Raw genomic sequence first — 19,198 nt, forward strand, 5'->3', positions numbered from 1 at the left:
AGGTCAGTTTGGAGAATTTGTATGTGGATATCGGGGCTGAAAGGGTTAAGCAGTTAAGCCTTTTTCGCTTGAAGCTTCTGTGATTTCGTCCGTCGCTATTGCTGGAAATCCTAGGGGCTGTTTAGATGGAGGAAGGAATATCTTAGAAGGCGGAACAAGTATGCGCTTGGTTTACACGCAGATATTTTGGTCCATGTGGTTAATAGTACGACCCGCCCCCATTTTTGCGTGGTTTGTCCCTAATTCTAGGTATGTTCCTAGTGAAAGCAGTTAACATGGTGCTAGGATCTTCCTAATACTAGGATCTTCCTATCTCGCAGGTAAGAAGATCCTAGCGCTAGGGACAAGTACAACCCTTTGTATGTAAACCGAATACAGAAAACATTATGGCGCTAGGATGATCCGCCTTCTAGGATCTTCCTGGTCGAAGGATCTTCCTCCCTCCATGTAAAGAGCCGCCTACTCTGCTCTGACTGACTGCAGATTTTTCGGTGCGAATGGTGAATCTATCTGAAATAGAGTTACCATGCATGCAAGACATTATATAGAGACTTGGTTACACAATGAAGATGAGCTCCTGATTCTGCATATTCAATACAATCTGGAGCTCTTGTTATACATCCTCTAAATAAACCCACACTCTTCTCATGAAGTAGGGGAATGTTCTGAAAATCTTCCATCCGCAAGCCTCCAATGCCCTAATTTTTTTAGCAAGTATTCAGAACCATAGCTGTGGCAACAACCTGCATTTATCGACTGCATTCTTTCATGCAAACATTGTTAAGAAATTTACCACTGGCTACGAAAGGTCCTAAACCGATTATTAATTCTCTTCTTGTGCCAATTACCCGTTTACCAACGAAGTACATACGGTAAAAACCCACGAGTAAAAACCTACATTTTCCAGGGTTAGCCTAAACAGGTTCTTACATAAATGGTGGTTAACATAAATCAAGAGAGATTTTTTTCTCTCTTGCATAAATTTAGGCTTTCTAGGTTCTTAATAGGTTCTTAATTTCTTGCAAAAAAATTATGTCGTTGCTAAGAAGATTTTAGTGATCAGCACCCTTAAATTTGCATACCTAACGATTGCTTATATTTTAATATGACCATAATAGAGATCTGTTCTCACATGAATTTTAATTTCTTGAGTCAAAACAACTTTATACACGTGATTGAGCTGTAAAACACAATATTATAAACATTTTCTCAATGACCTCAATCAAACAATATTTATATATGTACTAACTTGCCTTTTGCAATTGCAATTAGTAAATATTTTTAAATGATTTTTGAAAATACGGACCTTTCCCCAAATTTTAGGCTAAAGAGGTTCTTATATAGAGGGGGGTCTAAATTGCAAATTTTATCCTAACAGGTTCTTAATTCTTAGGTTCTTACTCGTGGGTTTTTACTGTATTTAAATAACGCAAATGAATAACGATAAGTAGACCATTTCCGCGTGCTGTCCCAAGCCTCTGTTTTAAAGCGAGGCTAAATGCGAAGCCCTTTGCTTTGAAAACGAATTCGTATTCTGATGCAAATAAAACTCGTTTTCACAAGAATGGTTTTGCACTTAGCTTTGTTTTGAAAGTGAGAGTTTTTGCGGAACTCATAATGGCCGATAATGATGTTGTTAGAGCTCAATTCGCGGCCTCATTTTTTCTAAGTATTGACTGAAAGGAGTCACGTGAGCTGACCAAGATGGACGAACGTGTGCGTGAATGTGCTCCTTAAAGTTCTCCTTTTTTCTTTCATAAATCAAATGTTTTATTAGTTTTCGTAGGTTTATATGTGTCATCTTTTGTTCTACCTGTTGCATATTATGCCTGAGTCAATTGCTACTTAAAAAGAGTTGTTATATATGCACATCATTTTAGTCTCTCTTCGTAAGTGTTATTTACTTACTTTGTTTTGTGTTAGTTTACCCTATTTATTGTCCCCGGTGTCTTTATTGTTGTTTAGTCCATCTACTAGAACCTTGTATCACCGTTCAGTACATGTAAGTCTTTCCTCCCCCGCCTCGAATAGTCCCTAGGCTATTTGCGGGTGGGAAAACTATGTCATTAGTTGTAATGTTGAATTTCAAAAAAAAATTTGTTGTTGTTGTTGTTTTTTACTGTTCTTCGCTGTGTTACCTGGGGCCATTTGACATTTAGGTTCCTTTACAAAGAACTGTATATCCAAAGTTGTGCGTTAGTATGACATAAGTTTTATCTTGTAATTTGGCCAAATAGTATTACCTAAAGGTTTTTCTGTAAATCGAATAACCGGAATACCAAAGTCTTATTTCTCTGTCATATTAGTATTAATAATAGTTTGGTAGATATGTAAACTTTGTAAAGTACAGATCAGGTTATTGTCTTTATTTCGCCTTTTGAGGAAAGCTTGCCGCGCTCAATTCGTTCAGTTTCGTCCAATGAACAGCGTTAACAAAATTATTAGGTAATTTTCATTTTAACGTTAATTAAGCCTGTTTTCCGATTGCGTGATGCTACCAAGCCTTCTGCGGAACAAATATTTGTTTGTTATCGGAGCACGCTGTGAAATTTAGAGCACTTAAATTGTTGTTAGCGAATGATTGGGAACTGACATTAAAGTTTAAACTTCATCTCAAACGTTACTTTAATATTCTCAAAATAATAAAGCGAAGTGCGTTAAACCCAGCTACTAGTTTATTACGATAAAAATGTAAGCAGTGACGCAATTTTAGACTTTATTACGTCTTTGACCGCACTCATTTGAGTACTTTTTGGTTCGCTTTCACGTGCCTAATTATTTTACATTCCTTCTGTCTAAAACTCTCATTTTGTAGTGTCTGAGCGACGGTACGAGCATTTAACTGAAAACTTTCATTAGTGAGCGCGCAGTTCAACCCGCATGAGATGTACAAGATAGGTCTTAATATATGCTTTTGACTTTGTGAACGATTATTCAAAGCCTAACGTGACGTGTAACTTAAGTCTTGTCATGTGCTTTGGAGTTGTTGGGTGTGTGTGGGGTGTTTCTTTCCTCAAAGAGCTCTGAGAGTGAACTGAAATCTTAAAAGTATACGAACGCCATGCAGGTACAGTGGTCAGTACCTTTTAAGCCAAAACCCCAAGCAATTTCGGATAACTTTACTTAAGGTCAATTTTTGATTACATATATGCAATCCTTGTATATATAACAAAATATGTCCATCGAACCATGTGAAACTTGACTGGATGTTGTTTAGATCGCACCTTGTAGCATAGTTACAGTCTTCAGTTAATGTTGTCAATCGATTACTGAGGACTCAGACGCCGAACGGCTCAGCTTAAGGTCTCTAACCAACTCAGCTTTAAAGTGACAATCGGTCGTTTTTGCATCTTGTTTCTATCGTTATTATGGTACCTTGTCTTTTTACTAATTTAGAATATTATTACCTCCACTTCGCATTGTCAGGTTTTTGCAGCAGTGGGAAAAAGCACCCTTCTACGAAATCGGCAGTGCCGAGTTTGCTAAACTACACTAATCCGCCGTCACCTCTCGACCATGTTTCAGAAGTCGAGTCAAAGTTGTTTATTTTTCACAAGATCTCTGCTTTATGTTCTGTATTCTTTGTAATGTTGGTACCCTGAAATTGTTATTGATACATTCAAAGGGTCGCCCTCCTCGGTTAAATGTCTTTTACTTTGTCGTTTATGAAGCTTTTTCTTCCAATGTGTTTTAACCGTATTCGTTTCCTCTGTGGCTAAATTAGCAGTCTGCTTTGAACGAGCCACGCGAACGCTTTTAGAGTTAATCTCTGGAGCGGCACGAGGCGACGGTGTCTCGGGGCGACGGTGTGCCTTGATTTTTTTCCCGCGTCTTCTTTTTCTCTCACTTGAGAATCCGTCGCCCATAGTGACTAACTGAACTTTCCCACTATGTATTTTAGGCAGCTTCGTGGTAACGTCCTTTTCCTTTTTAGAGCTGCGAAGTATTTCAGTCATTGTCATGGGAAGGCAACTAGAAGCGTTTAATTCCGGGAGACGAATTGATTCCTCGACTAGTTCCTCGAAAGTTTTATCCACTTTTTGTTGAGGTTTCATGTTGGACTCCGTTTCCTTGCGCTGGTGTTTAACTTGGGTTACATCTTCTTTCGTCACTGCAGTTGTTTGGTGGGTCATGACGATGTCTTACCTTCGACTTTCAAAACAACAAGCCATCACCAGCAAAATACGTAAGTTGTCTCCGATTTGTTTGAAGTATACATTGAAATCAACACCAGTCTTAGTTTTTGTTGTTTTTAACATTAGTGTTTGACGCTTTTTATGGCAATAAAGGCGATTTTTATCTTCAAATATGGCTTAAATTCCTCGATGAGTTTCAGGTAATGTGATGGACGCTTTGCGACCACTAAGCCCAATGAATGCTGCGATGGATACAGGAGAGTAGAGAAATCGAATCCCACAAAGAATTCGGCGAATTGCAGCTATTCAAAATCATGACAGCCAACATCCTAAACGCATGACCTGTTCCATGACCCGGCGTTTCACTTTGTGTTTGGAGTTCGCCGATTTATCCCGTAAGCTGATAAAATACTTGTTTTGTTAAAAGAATCGTAAAACTTTTGTTACGTAGAAAGCCGTCGGCCGTTAAACGCAAGAGATCAATCACTGTGGGGGTTTAACACCGCCGAAACTAATAATTGGGTGACAAATACTTATTCACGCATCTAACCAAGTGGAAATTTATTGTCAAAATTACCCCCCGAGAAAACAAACATTTTGACATTTCATCTAATGCATTTAGCGCACCAAAGTACACAGATCGATCCTTCGCCCCCATGTTTGCTAAGGAAGTCTTTTTTGACACGCAAATTTGAATTTCATGAAACGCAAAGTTTCGTTTTTAGACGGAGTGACAAAAAAAAATTATGACAAAATTATGTCATTCCTAAGGGTTTTAGAGGCCGGTATCGTTTCATTTTCCACTTACCAGTACGATTCATAATAGCAAGGTCAAGTTTTATTTGAGCAAACAACAAGTACAAACGAAATCTAAGTTGTCCGCAATAATAAGAATTTTTATTTAATAATGTATTTTAAAGTAAAAAAGGTGTTATCATGAAACGCATTTATCAGGCCATTTGCAAGCTTCCCTTCGATCTTGCCCCTGCGCGCGCAGTTTATATTTATAGCTGTGATTCAATTAAAGCGCTAAACGTCCTAAATCATATCAAGAAGCTGATCTTATGAACAGTATTGCATTCTCTATCGCAGGTAAAATTCTGACCTGACAAAGAACTTCGTTCCAACGGACTGCGGACAACACTGATTTCTTGAGTTGTGTAAATTAACGTTTTCAAAACTGTGTTTAAAATGACAGCTCTTAAGAAAGATGTTTATTCAGTGAGCAACACTGCCGGCTCGGAAGAAAAACCCCGACAACCCCTAATAGGAGAAGAACTATGTGATCTTCTTGTTACTATAGTCTAGATGCTCTACTACTGGGCTACAGGACACTCGTTGGATCTGGATCTTAGTATTACTTACTCGTGAGTTCTAACGAGCCGTCGTTTCGTTGTTTTTACAGTTTTTTTTCCCCAAGGTTCTTTTGGCTCCTTGTATTTTGTAGTTTTTCGAGGAAAGAGTTCGATCACAAATAGACTCACCTGGCTTAAAATTGATTTTAAAAAGAAAGGTTAAAAGGGTTAAGAAGAAAAATTGTCTGATGTTCTCAGCCGTCGACTGGGTTTTTATTCTTAATCATGTATTCACTGAAAATACAGTTTAGTGATATAGAGGATTTTTTTTTTCGTTGAGACTGTTTACACGACTGGTGCCAAATTATAGTAGAACCTTAGACTAACTGATTCCTTTTGTCTCGAGCCGGCAGTATTATGATAATTCCCAACATAAAGTTTTCTCTGATCTTGCCTTCAAGTATAGATGAAGTGGTTGCCTAGACGATTTCTTTTAAAGCTTAGGTTGGCCAGTTCTTGTCAGGGTCATCGCGACAGCGCGTGGCGCCAATTACTGCGGGCCCGTAACATTCCCTCTCCCCATTAGCGATAGACCATGACACCGGGGACTTTGTCCTTTATTCTTTACGATCACTGTGTGTGTGGGATCTTTAACGTCCCAGAGAATCTATGTGTGCAAGGGTTGTGAGATAGGACTTACGGTTTATCGTCCTTATCCGAGAAGACTAGAAAGTCTAACCGTCGAAGAAAGTACAAGTGTTAGAACATTCGCGCTTGCAAGAAAACGGTGCGCTTCGAAGGGACGTTTGCTGTTTTTAGAGCTGAGCTTTCAGATTTCTCTCCCGTTTTAGCAAAAAAATGAACGACAACTAGGCTGCCTTTTGATAATGCCGTGTTTTCGATTTGTATCCCTCCTTCTCTGTGGTTTGACGCAGCAGTTATTTCTTCACAGAAATTTTTTATTGAAGCCAATCTGGGTATGATTCCACTGTTCGTAATTTCCTCTGAATGAAATAATTCATGTCTTTCATCATATTTTAATTTTATTGATTTAAGGTATACCATTTATTTTGCTAACATTTATCTTGTTTGATGCGAGCTAAATCACAGCCAAAAACTTCTTCAAAATGATAATAATTAACACTAGGCAATTACTTAATTTGACCAAGGAATAATCGTACCCCAAATTGCTATAATTTCGGAATATCTAAGGGAAGATTGCTCTCTAAACCAAAATTGAAAGAACAATTAAAACGTCCCATGAGTACAGCCAGCGATAAACTCTCCTTGTACATGTCTGTTTATAAAAGAAATGAGTTTTATACGTGAACTTTTTGTACAATTCAAATTTAGTCTTAGTGTAGTCTAACGTCTGAATCAAACGAAACTATGATTGTAATTGTCAAGTTGTTGTTTATTATTTGTCTCGTCTAGCTAAAGTCAACATTAATCTCGAGTCACTTGTCTGAATGCAGCGGATAGGCTAGTTTTTGCGGGTTTCACTAAAATGTCTTAACGCAAGCTGAAACGACAGAACGATCCGAAACGATAAACGATATGTCAAAAATCTGATCATGACGGTTTACCACTTTTTAGTTGACTTACAGCTTGGAAACTGTTACTAAAACACCCTGTTCCTAACGGCTTAATCAGTTTAGACGCCCTTCTTAACGAGATCCTTCTATTTTGAGAAAATCGTACTTTCTGCCTTAAAAACTCGTCCGCTGTATCGGTTTCTCCTTCTTCGGCACCCTTAAAATTTCCATTAATGTCTTCTTTTCTTAAATCTGTGTTTTTAACACGAATAAATTCTCGAGGAACACGAGATGATTTCATGGACGGCCATAAAAATGTAGAAACAAAGTGCTGATTTTGGCCATTGGGAACCGAAAGATGCCGATTAAAACCGATTTTTTGCTTCGCGCCTCTCTTGAGGGAGATAGAGCTTTTTGGCGTGAGCACTGTTTCTTTTTCACCGGCATCGCTTTCTTCTGCAAATTCAGGTATAACAGTTAGTTCTGTTTCGTCTAAGGAAATCGATCTAAACCTGCTTTCCACGGATCCGGACGCTCGCGCCATCCTCTCAGGTCGTCGTTTGTTCTTTAGATTTCTCTTGAAGGCCATATATCCCAGCGTCAGTGACGACATCGAGTTGGACACTCGAGGCTCTACGACGGCGGTGCGAAGTTTAGCGATGTACTCTCGTTTGCTCTGAAATGCACAGCAACTACTTTCGGGTGCACTGCATGGTGAATGCGGAGACCAACTGTTTGACCTTTGACGTAGAGTGCCAATTTTTCCATCATTAACAAGGCATTTTGTGTCGGGCAGTATGATGATTTTTTCTCCAGGACACTGCGAATCCTCCTCCGCGTTTGGTTGATTCGTTTGTGATGATGTGATGCTTTGTGTTTGAGCCCTCCTTAACAGCCTTGGTTGTTTTGCAAATGCATTGGTAGCATCAGACTCAACTTTTCGTGTTGTATGCATCGCACCATTTTCCTCCGCAGATTCACTTTTTGCCAATCTTTCCTGATCGTCCTTTATCAAGTAGATTGGTTCAAACACACGATGAATCGATGAAAGTTCGCTCAGAATCCTCGCTTTCTGACTATTGCTGGTTCGCATACTCTTATGTTTGGCTCGATCCAGCTTGCCACCAATTTCTTCAAGGCGTGATTGCCTGGCCCTGGCATTTCGCAGGCCAAGAGCTTCTGTTTCTTTGTTCTGGTTTCGCCTGTGGAGGTTTTCCGATTTTGTTCCTTGCATGATTGCAATCAATAATTGTATGCGAGTTTACAAGATGGTATCCTTTGCAGTACACGGAACGATTTGCAAATCCAATTTTAATTTTGGCCGGAATATCTCTGAAATGAAGAACTGTTTTTCTTATAGCTCAGCTGCCTGGGTTTTCGATTTTGAATATTTGTTTCTGTCTAAAAATAAATCTTTTAATCGGATGGAGTTCAAAATTCGTTGCTACAACTCCTTCTCCTACCTGTCCAAATCGAATAATTTAGCTAAGGTTACAAACAAATTCAACCAACAGAGACCGCCGTTTTAAACGTCCTGCCCTTATTCGAGACATTTTTTCAAGTGAATCGTGTAAGATCACGTGGGAGAGGCGCCATTATGGCTTCGAAGTCTGGTCTGTGCAACTAATTTTTTTTATTATTATTTTTCTTTCTATTTTTTCGCTTTTAATGAAAACACTTGGCCTAATTTAGTGTTGAGTTTACCAAAGCCAGGAATCAGTCAGCCTATTTTCCCTCATAACGACAAAAAGTATTCATTGACTAGTTTGCCACGCAGAGAATTAAAACTCTATGTACAGTACACTATACTATACCAAACCTGCTCACTGAATTGTTTATTATTCATTCTGCCGACTCAAGGGCTATCACCTCTTTAAACAGAGAAACATTGATTTTCATTGCGGAAATGGATGTTTTGAAAACCCAGAAAGAAAAGGTGGAAAATAAACCTTTCTTCTGTCGTATTCTAACAACTCTTTTGTAGCTGAGAAGACTGATGCCGGAACTGATACGCTCTATAAGGATAGCTTTGTGTTTTAGACTTTTCAAGAACGTTTTCTTTTTGTTGAGTATTTAAGCCTAAAATATATGTTCTGAACTCATTCTTACGATCAGTAGTATTAACACTTTTTAAGAGTCTAAGTAAATGCATAAGAACAAATAAAAACAAGTGTAATTTTAGAACGTAAAATCCTCTCTTTCACTATAGACCCTGCAAGATCATATAATGCATATTTTGTTTCTTTAAAGCGTGCTTATCATGCACTTCTTTTTATTGCCTAGTATTCTTGTTCATTTGAACCACAAATTAGATAATCAAACCATGAGAGATTCTATCAGACTTAAGTACTAAACGGCGAGTCTTGAACTCTTCCTTCAAAATCAGTGTATTGGAGCAGGACGGTCTCGACGCTCGAAACTCGCCAATCCCTGTTTTTCAAGTCCAGCGATCAGTTCAACAGCCCGAAGGAAAAACAAGATTTGGTTATGTAAACTGAATTATCGAGAAGTTCTAAATTTTCGTTTTAGAATAATCTACTTAGTGGGAAGCTGCTGCGCCAAGAGTATTGTGGATGAATTTAGCATGATCCGTTGTAGAGCATAACAGCGTCTCGGTCTCGATCTTTTGGAGACTCAAAGTCTGTTGGATTTACCCCGTTTATTTTTAAGCCCCGTTTTCTTAAGAGCTCAATCTGGGTGGGTATGTTCTTAGCGATTTTCTTAATTTATTGAAAAATATTTAAAGTTTGAGGCCATTCTCTTTCTACAAGCCAAGATATGAAAATATTAACGAATACATGGAGAACAATTAGAGAATATGCTCCTGATGAACTTAAACCTATTACTTCGAAGTGTGGCACAACTTAATACGTTGATAGTGAACTTGCGCAACAGGACGGGAGAGAAAAGAAGACAGCAAACCTTGTGTGATAAGCGTGACAATAATTTTTTTTTGAAAATTTTGCCTCAAACGTCATCTTCCTTTAAACAGATCTTTTTGTAAAAGACCAAAACATGCAAGTAATAGCCCTGTCACGTTTGTCACACAACCGTTTTGCCGTCCTCCTACATTCGACGGGTATTTTTATGACCCTTATCATTGGAAGCACATACCCAAGTAATGAATTTCAAGATTCCGTCATGAATTTTTAACTTTTTAGTCCTTAGATCCCTTGATGTCATCAGTCAAATGAACCTTCTTAGCGGTGTCCTCTAACATGGTACTATTTGTTTTGTATGTCGTTCTAACTTTTGTTTCTGTGGATGGAATCCCATAATGTCACCATTTGAACAAAACCTCTTCGAGCTTTTCAGCATTCCTTTCACAGCATTTGTTTTTTAAGTGTTTTGCAAAATCAGATTTCAGCTCAGTCATTGGTGAGTGTACGCAACAGGAAGGCAGGAAGAGTAGACATTCACAAAGTGTACAATAGTGCACTGTAAATTAAAAAGATCTGTGTCAGCCCTAAAGTGCCAATTCAGCCCTTCAAGCTTAAGTCTGATTCAGTCTCTCTTGGAGCCTTTTGAGCACAATTTAAGCCAAAATAGCACTATCAGAAGCATATTCAAGGCCACTTGGACTCACTTCAGTCCGAGGGTATCCAGTAGCTATAAAAACTGTTTCCAACATTTTCAACGCAAAAAACATCAATAGTAAAACCTTTTCTATTATTTTGACCCTGCAATAATATTTGCAGACTAATTATTGTCAAATATGTTATGGTGACTTTTGGACATACAATGTTCAGTTCTGATTGGTTAAAAATTGTTTCATCCAATCAGATGCACTTCCCAGTTCTAGATAGTGATACGTCATCAGTGTGGAATTTCTACGCTCGTTTCTCAGACGTCATTTCGCGGGGAAACCAATGGTGACGTTACGAAATGTCGGCAGTTTTCTCAGGCTAAATTTTATAAAGAAATGTCAGAAAATGATTGGCCTCTTGACAAACTTGTCCTACCAATGGAGCAAAAAAAAAAACTATCCTTTGAAAGTAGCAGTTAAAACTCGCAATACAACTAAGAACAATACCATCACAAATCGATGTTACACAATTAACATAAAATTACCTTTTTTTTCTTACATGCAAAGCACCCACATACAAATTGGATTTGCTCCATTGTGATCTGTATGTGCATGTTTTTCACGAAGTTCAAAAGTTTCCTTGGACTAAACGATGCTGACATAGTAGACAGCCTTGCTGCACTGGGCTTAAGCATAATCGCAGTTTGTGTCAGAAATAGGCAATAGTAAACTCCATCCTAAAATGCTTTTTCTAATTGCCTTCCACCACTTATCATATTCCCTAGATGCAATGTTTTAAAACCTAATTAGCTTTGTGTGTGGACAACGATTTCATTTCGTGTAATCAATTAGTTGTACAAATAATGATATTGCGCACTGTAACGTTTGGTGAAGAGATTTATCATTGAAGGTTGGAATTCAACCGGCGCGAGTGGTGAAGCGGATTTCGACGAGGGCTGTTATGTGCTTAAGTTCTGTTAAAAAGCATGATAAAGAGACCAACTTAGTGGAAAAAAGCATCACTTGCTAATTGCAAGCAAAAACAAATCTCTCGAGCCAATGGTTCTACAGTGAATGAATGCTGATGGTGGTAGAAGGTAGCAAGGCGAGAAAAGAGAAATGCACAAGAAAAATTTAAACAAAAGTACAGATTCCATACGAATTGTCCGGGCAACTCAAGTGCGCCTGGAGGAGATCAAAGACAAGATTGATCAAGAAAAACACAAAAGTATGAAATCAAACTATCAAGAAAAGATAAGAATATGGAACGAGCTAAAATTGATTCGTCGTGTGTATGAGCCACTCTACGTGCTTAAGAAGAATCAGTTCAATACGGTGAATAATCAACCCACGGCAAAACTTGACACGGCACAAAATGAAAGGAACAGCGTTTGTAATAGTCGTGCTTATGAGGGATCGAATGCCTTTGTGAAACAGCCACGACTGTTAAATAGGGCGGAAAATCAAAACACTTCTGCTTTCTCGAGAGTACAGAGAAGGCAGACATTTGTGGAGGGAACAACTCTTTTAACGCACAGATCACTTTATCAAGCAAAGTTAGATACATCAGCGCCCATGCGTGCAAGATCGAGCAGCTGGTCTCCTTCAATAACCAGGGAGCCGAGTGGAGCTTACTCCGCCACGAGCCGGCGAGAACACATCGCCAAACTTCGCAGTGCCACCGAAGAGCCTCACGTTTCTGACTCAATGTCGTCCGTGACAATGGGATATTTGGCTTTTAAGCGAGTGTTGAAGAACAACCGACAATCTGAGAGCATGGAACGTAAGGTAGTGGATTCCAGATTCAGAACAACGTCAATGGACGAAGCGGAACTCAGTGTGAACTCACGGCTTTTGATGCCCGAATCGGGTTCAGACATAAATGCAGTCGAAGAAACGAACGAGTTAGTGCCTGAAACGTCCTGGCTTCAAGAAAACCCTCATCTTGTTAAGAAGGTTAATAAGCCAAGATCCACAATAGGAAAACGTAGTTCCGCGCCAGTTAACAAACTACGAATCCGTTCATCTCTGTCGTGGCCTTTAGCAGAAATGTCTGTGAGATCGCCAGGAAGAGGAGGCCAAAACTTGCATAAGTCAGAAATACTTTGCGTTAATAGCATCGAAGTACCATCGCGTGCAGCAACTCCAGCAACACAGCAGCCAGAAAAGAAGGCAAAATTGTCGAACAGATGTAAATCGTCTACAACTTGTCAAGTGAATGTAACGGGGTCCAGTGAAAGCGAGGAAGAAGAGATTAAGTTTGGCACATTCGGTGATGAAAGCTTTAAGTTTAAAATTCAAAGCCGAAACAACAAGGCCGCGAGATCGATTAGTGCATCTAAATTATTTAAGCCCTCAGGAACCGGGTGCTTCAGCAGAAGTTTTCAAGCTGTAAGCAAGTGAGATAAATAAATATTCGAGGGTAGAAGTTTGCTTTAAACTAATGCACAGTGTTGCAAAGACGTTGTAGCTGTAAGTTAACTAAATCAGGGTAGGCCCTTCAATAAAAGAGTGCAGGCTCATGATAGTGGCTCATTCATTGTTTGTCTTGTTTTGTTTTTTTTAACCGAAGGCAAAACGAAAACTTGTTAACTCGGAAAGATTCAAGGCCACAGGAAATAATGGTTGTTTACCTTGAGCACTTTTGAGGGTCTTGTGGATGAACTGTCAAAGACAAACGTTTACAATTGTTCTAAAGAGTGTTTTGATATCTACAATATATGCACCTGTACATGAACGTTTTATTACGTATTAAAAGCATTCTGTATAGAACCAGTAATCTACTGCAATTACTCTACACGCCCCTTATTTCATTACATCATGATATAATTTTAACAAGTATGATCTTCATCACTGTTTATGGACCGTTTTTCTATGATAACAATCTTGTGGTTGCAATGCTTTCAACTTATTTTGAAACAAGAACCTGTATAGAACAAAGGATTATACTAAGAAGAGAGATGACTTGATATCCCTGCGACGCGGAGATTTCCTGTTGTGGTGAAAAGTAAGCGTTTCTGAGTAAACTCAAACATGGTATCCCATGTCTAAAGTCCGAGCTACATTTACTTAATGTATTATGCATATGAGTCGAGCTTGCTCAGTTGTTTGGACTGTCTAATTTTGCTGAGGTGACACTTATTCCGGCATTACATGAAGTGGACCGGATCAAATCCGCCATGTTTACAGAGAAATCAGAAGCAGTGCGCATGTGCAGTATGTTACCAGCTGTTCAACCTCGTTCCCAGGGGTCCATTTTGTCATGCGCAAAGAATTCTTGATCCCCGTCGCTGACCAAAACGATCACAGCTCCTGGGAACGAGATTGCCAGCTGTTCTGTTGCTGGCACGGTTCACTGGGCTAGTTAAATTGAAAAATTCCGGGAACCCTGCTATAAACCGGGCTGGCTCAGTTGCCATGTGCTTACAAAGTTGCTTTTTATTGCTTTTAATGAAGGTGTAGAAATCGCGACAATCGAGCCAGTCTGGCTCATGTTATGTAACCATTGTTCTACATGACATTCCGTTCATCGACATCTTCCCAATCTAACCCTCAGTTTTCCTTTCGCGACGACCCGACTGATTTACTCCTCATGACTTAGAACTTTTTATGTCCGTCGAAAATCGAGTTGGAATTAAATAAGGGTGTGGTAATAGTGATATCTTTCGTCGACTCTTTAGACACCAGAAGTCATAAAACCTCTGTAGCTCTATTAAATGTCTAATTAAGTAGTTGTTTTTAATTTTTTAGCATAATGACTGAAATGGGCCTCCACAGAATTTACAATGCATGGACAAAATATAATTATAAACATGTGTACATGATTTCACTCTGTTATATACAGTAGTTTTCACTCTTACAGCCACTGATTTCACAAGTTAATCCATTAAGTAAAGTTTGCACTCTATATTTTAGGTAATTCTAAGCGACTAGATCGCTTTTTACTTAATTTATCGACTATGATGTTTCCTGTCTCGTTCCCTGCTTGTTTAGAGGCTGTTACATTTATTCTGGGAAGTTTTGTTTTTACTGATGCAAAGTTTTGGCTAATTGCTTTTTCTTTCTTGGGTTCAGCAACAGGGACATTGTAGACGACTTTATGAATTGTATTTGCCCGTGCTCTTACTAAATCGCCATCATCGGCGCCATGGCTGTCCTCTAAGCCTTTACCATTCTCTGCAGATTTTCCTTTTTTCTTCTGTCCGCCCTCAGGATTTAAAGCTTTAACGGCGTTTTCAACTTTTGGAAGGCCAAACGTCCACGTGAAATATTCAGACTCGTGTGACAATTTCCGTTGCAAAATTTTCGGGACGTTTTTCTGCGTGCAGTTAATCTGTGGTAAAGAAAACTTTTTCTCCAGCATAACAGCAGTTGCACCACGGTTGCCAGGATTTATGGCTTTCATTTCCTTAGCTATGTCGTCAATGCTTTTGTTATCTCTCTGTCTTTGTTTCGCCTCTTTTGCCAAACTTCTCTGCTCGCGCTTGATTCTAAACAACTCATTACGTAGTTCTCGTTCTTCGAGCTTATAAGAGATGTATGTCTGCAGTTTTGAGCGATCTAGATCTTCCTGTAATAGTGATAATTCCTTCTCTCCTTCGTGACATACTACCAATGCCTTTTCATAAACAGATTGCCTCTCTTTATTGCTGTAGTCTCCTGACGGCATCATACAGGTTAATGGGGTTTGTAGGTCTAACAAATTCTTCACTGCAGCTTGGGCGCATTTGAGAACTAAGTTGTGAACTTAATAAGGATGTTGCGTTAAGAAGTAAAATCCTTTACGAAAAGTTGAAGTCTTTGTCTCTATATTTCTTTACGACGGCCGTTAACTTAGAGTAAACAACGCTGATGCATCTCCGTACTTCACAATCAGTGCGTCAACACTTACTGAGTGAGTCGATGAAGTTGCTTGCGGCTTGCAGCAATTGATGTACGTTTAGCAAATGTCGTACTTGTTTGTGCAAATATTCATAACCTTCTGTTTGCTTGTTTCATTTACCAGGCTTTTATTGTCTGCAGACTTTAATTGTTTTTTTGCTTTTCCCTTTGTACGGGAACTGAAAGTAATTTACCAGTCTTCTTAAGCTCTTAATCAACAACTGGCAAAAGCAAGTCCTTTGTTCTGGTATTGCTTGCACAAAGTTTTGATTTAGCCGCAACAGCATGTATACTAAGGTGTTGCTTATGTGAGGTTTTCTATAATGCTGTGTGTATTTACCATCGCTTACCTTCCGGCAGTTTTCTTTTCATTAAAAGTAAACATTGCTTTCGGTTTGAGGGATAATTGACAAAAACTGGTATTGTCTTCTTCGGTGTAAATTAAAAAAAGAATGGTCGGGTTGTTTATGTAGGCTTAAACGACTGTTGTTTTTCGAAGTGGAATTGAAATAGGAAAAGTGATCATTTGAAGTATAGACTGATTCGACGGCAAAAGCAGCTGGCAATTAACAAACACCACTATTTTTTTCCGGCCACGGGGAGTCCACATTGTTTTGTTAAAACTGAAACAGAAATCGTGTAAAGCGACCAAATAGTCGATAAATATATTTACGTAATATTCTCATCCCAGAATTAGAGTTTCTGAGAGATTTTTTCTGTTTCATTGCTCTCTGGATCAATACCATTTGCACGGAAATTGGACAGGGCAGACTTTTAACTTAAGAATAACCTGTTAGTAGAAACTAGAAAAGTAACATATAATTACTTGTGTTCTCATAACTATTTCAAAACCTGAGGAAACGATCTCCAGAATAAAATTTTAAATGTGTTTATAAAGAAAAGTAAATGTTTGAGCGTTTCGTTACCTAGTAACGTCCACTAGTGCATTGCCTGACCAAAGAGCAGTGCTAATCGTAGGCCATATAAATGAAAAATTAGTTGGAACTGACTTGTATTCTTATGTTTTCCAGAGTGAGGATACGTTTTAAATAGTGCCAACGAGACAAATTAATGACGCTTACTTAATATTTGTAGAAATGTGAATTATTATAATATTTCAATTGAAAAAGATGGCTTCGGAACACAGTCTTAACTAGCAAAATGTGATATTCGAACTGATTTCATTGACATTTTCAAATTTGGAACTTTATTACAGGTTAGAATTGTACAATTTACAAATATAAAGAAATGCGGAAATGTCAAGGTAAAAGGATGTTCAGGTTAATAATTTATTAAAGGAAAACAGGATAATTTGAGATAAAATAAGGAGACGATGAGAAATGAAAGTAAAGAACGGACCAGCTAAAAATAAGCCGGACCGAGATAATCTCTGTTTCTAAGTGGCCAAGAAAGACTGGCCTCGCTCTTAACTATTACATCCAGTGGATATATACCAGTTTAAAATGAAGGAAAAAACGCACAAGAAAGGACCTGGGAGTTGCAAGGAAAATATTAGCTGCAAATTCAAAGTTCTACCGCGGCGAGCTTCTTTCTTTTTTTAATTTTATTTTTTTTTGGCTGGACTTTCAAGAAGTACCATAGGCTTAGTTTTTGTTTCTTCGAATGATTATTTCGTAATTGAACATTGTGTGTACAATGTTAAATCCCATGTATTCGCTCACAGTAATAACCAATCTGCTGCCATGACTACCGGACATCTGGATCAAAAAAAGAGCTTTGAAGCACAAAAGAAACGTGCGCTTAGTGCTAACAGGACTCTTATCATTAAGCTTATTTGAGCCAGTTTTTATCGTAATGAAGCCCCCTTGGGAATATCTCGAGTAGAGTCATTTGACAAAAGTTAGCTTACTGTAAACTCATCAATTAACGATAAACGTGTGACTAAAACGTACATATGGGTCCTTCTACATCGAAAAGAGAACAACAGTACATTTCTTGTTGCACTGGATACTCTCTGAAACATGGGAGAACGAGTACATCTTGAAACTTGAACAATTCTTCAGCTAGATTCTTAGAAACGAGACGGGCTTGTCGGGCCCCAAACAAAAGTAAGTTAAAGTCAAAGTTAACAAATTGCATAGGCGCTTGGAACCAAACTGGTGAAACAGATCGCGGTTAAGAGCTGTTAAGAGAAGGGTGTGAAATTAGTACAACGACAAAGATACCGTCCAAATACACACAAAGTAATCAAGAACTAAACAAGTACAATAACTTTACGCAGACTACAATTTAGTTCCACATCATGGCGTTCGACGGCTCTGCAAATACGAACACCGCTCTACAGAGTTCTGTCGCCTTTCTTCAAATCCAGAAAAATGCGAACCTGAAGAGGTCAACGTCGATGAATGAGGACGTTTTTCGAATTTTCCGACAGACTGGTAGACGGATTGCTCTGATAAAGCAACAGGTGGAGAGAGAACGCTGTACATATTTAAAGGATTCATACACAGAGAAAAATCAACTTTATAAAGAACTTGCGGGGATTTTTCATTCCAAAAAGACTCTCATGGAAAAGAACCGACAAATTAGGGGAGATGCAAATTCGGCTGTATCTTTACCTGCATTGCGTTCGCGTGTAAGTCTTACAGAAGGTACTAATTGCAACAATGACTGCGATAAACAATTCAGTGCCCATAAAACGTTGAAGGAATTGCGTTCAATTAATGTCAATGTGCTGAAGCGATGCGAGTGTTGCAGACGACGGGCTTTTCGAACTGTTGACAGTGAGGATGATGTGGACGATGGATTCGACGAAGACGCTTTTCAGTGCGAGAACAATGGTCAGGCTCCCGATGACAAAACACAAGACAAAGCGAGGAGAAGGAAAAGCCAAGTTAACAAGGAGAAGAAGACGTTGGTTCAGTTTAGTAGGTGTGATGATGTTAGAATACCCACAACACAGCGAGTTCAAGCTGGAATGTGGGCTTTAAAAAAGCAGACAAATGGGCGATCTCAACCAATGAAGAAAAAATCGGTGAGTTTTCAAGTGAATGGATCCACAACAAAGTTACATCCTGCCGAGGAGAAAGCTGCTTCGACTACTCCAAGTCTAACTGCATCTACCAGACCAACACTCAAATCCAGGGCAAGCATTAAACTTGAATGTCAAGCCAACAAACACAACGTAAGGCTACACCTGGAGGGCAATGACTGGACCTCTCACGTTGAAACCGTACAAGAGAGAAAAATCAACAGTAGTAATACAATCTCGGGATTATCAAAAGCTTATTGCGCTTTCAGAAACTTACTCAGGAAACTGGAAGAAGAAAATCAGGGGGAGGAAGTCGCTGATGATGAAGATGATAGATGTGAAAGTCATGCGGATTTGTGTGCCAGTCGACCAGCATCCAACATGTCCAGAACGGACTCCAGATGGCTTCCTTTGCGCCGGTGTTCGGACACGCTTTCTCTTCGCCTGAATTCATGGACTACTGGAGGTTTGGAGCCGGCTTGCATGGAAAGTTTTAACGAAAAAGGTGAAGGCGCAGATCAGGACACTTTGACACCAGGACATAGCTTTGATCTGGATTGACTGGAACTGTTTTCAAATCACTAACTTTAGAAATTATAAGTTATTTTATAGGATTCTCCATGCACAAGCTTGTACTTAACAGTTAAGCTATTTTGACCAATTAAAATTGTGCTCACAGCTACCGCAACTCTTAAGCCTCTTTTTTTTATTTTGCTTTTCGTTTTATGGTCCTTTAATGAATGTAATCAAAGCAGCTCAAAAAATTTCCCGGAATCCGGAATTCGGGAAAGTTTTGCTTGTGGAATCCGGAATCCTAGGCTTTGGAATCCGGA

The 19,198-nt window shown here is 38.9% G+C and overlaps 3 protein-coding genes across 3 annotated transcripts; 1 reads left to right on the forward strand and 2 right to left on the reverse strand.

The window, feature by feature from the left end:
• Nucleotides 1–6,487: 6,487 nt before the first annotated feature.
• Nucleotides 6,488–8,420, reverse strand: LOC140943734 (uncharacterized). The gene has a single exon (XM_073392846.1). The coding sequence runs from the start codon at nucleotides 8,198–8,200 to the stop codon at nucleotides 7,004–7,006; it is 1,197 nt and encodes a 398-aa protein (XP_073248947.1). The 5' UTR covers nucleotides 8,201–8,420; the 3' UTR covers nucleotides 6,488–7,003.
• A 5,705-nt stretch (nucleotides 8,421–14,125) lies between these two features.
• On the reverse strand, nucleotides 14,126–15,645 carry LOC140944314 (uncharacterized). Its single transcript, XM_073393472.1, has one exon. The coding sequence runs from the start codon at nucleotides 15,162–15,164 to the stop codon at nucleotides 14,397–14,399; it is 768 nt and encodes a 255-aa protein (XP_073249573.1). The 5' UTR covers nucleotides 15,165–15,645; the 3' UTR covers nucleotides 14,126–14,396.
• A 1,466-nt stretch (nucleotides 15,646–17,111) lies between these two features.
• Nucleotides 17,112–18,927, forward strand: LOC140944263 (uncharacterized). The gene has a single exon (XM_073393394.1). The coding sequence runs from the start codon at nucleotides 17,637–17,639 to the stop codon at nucleotides 18,924–18,926; it is 1,290 nt and encodes a 429-aa protein (XP_073249495.1). The 5' UTR covers nucleotides 17,112–17,636; the 3' UTR covers nucleotide 18,927.
• Nucleotides 18,928–19,198: the final 271 nt, after the last annotated feature.

This window comes from Porites lutea, chromosome 7, assembly GCF_958299795.1.
Source record: "Porites lutea chromosome 7, jaPorLute2.1, whole genome shotgun sequence".
NCBI lineage: Eukaryota > Metazoa > Cnidaria > Anthozoa > Scleractinia > Poritidae > Porites > Porites lutea.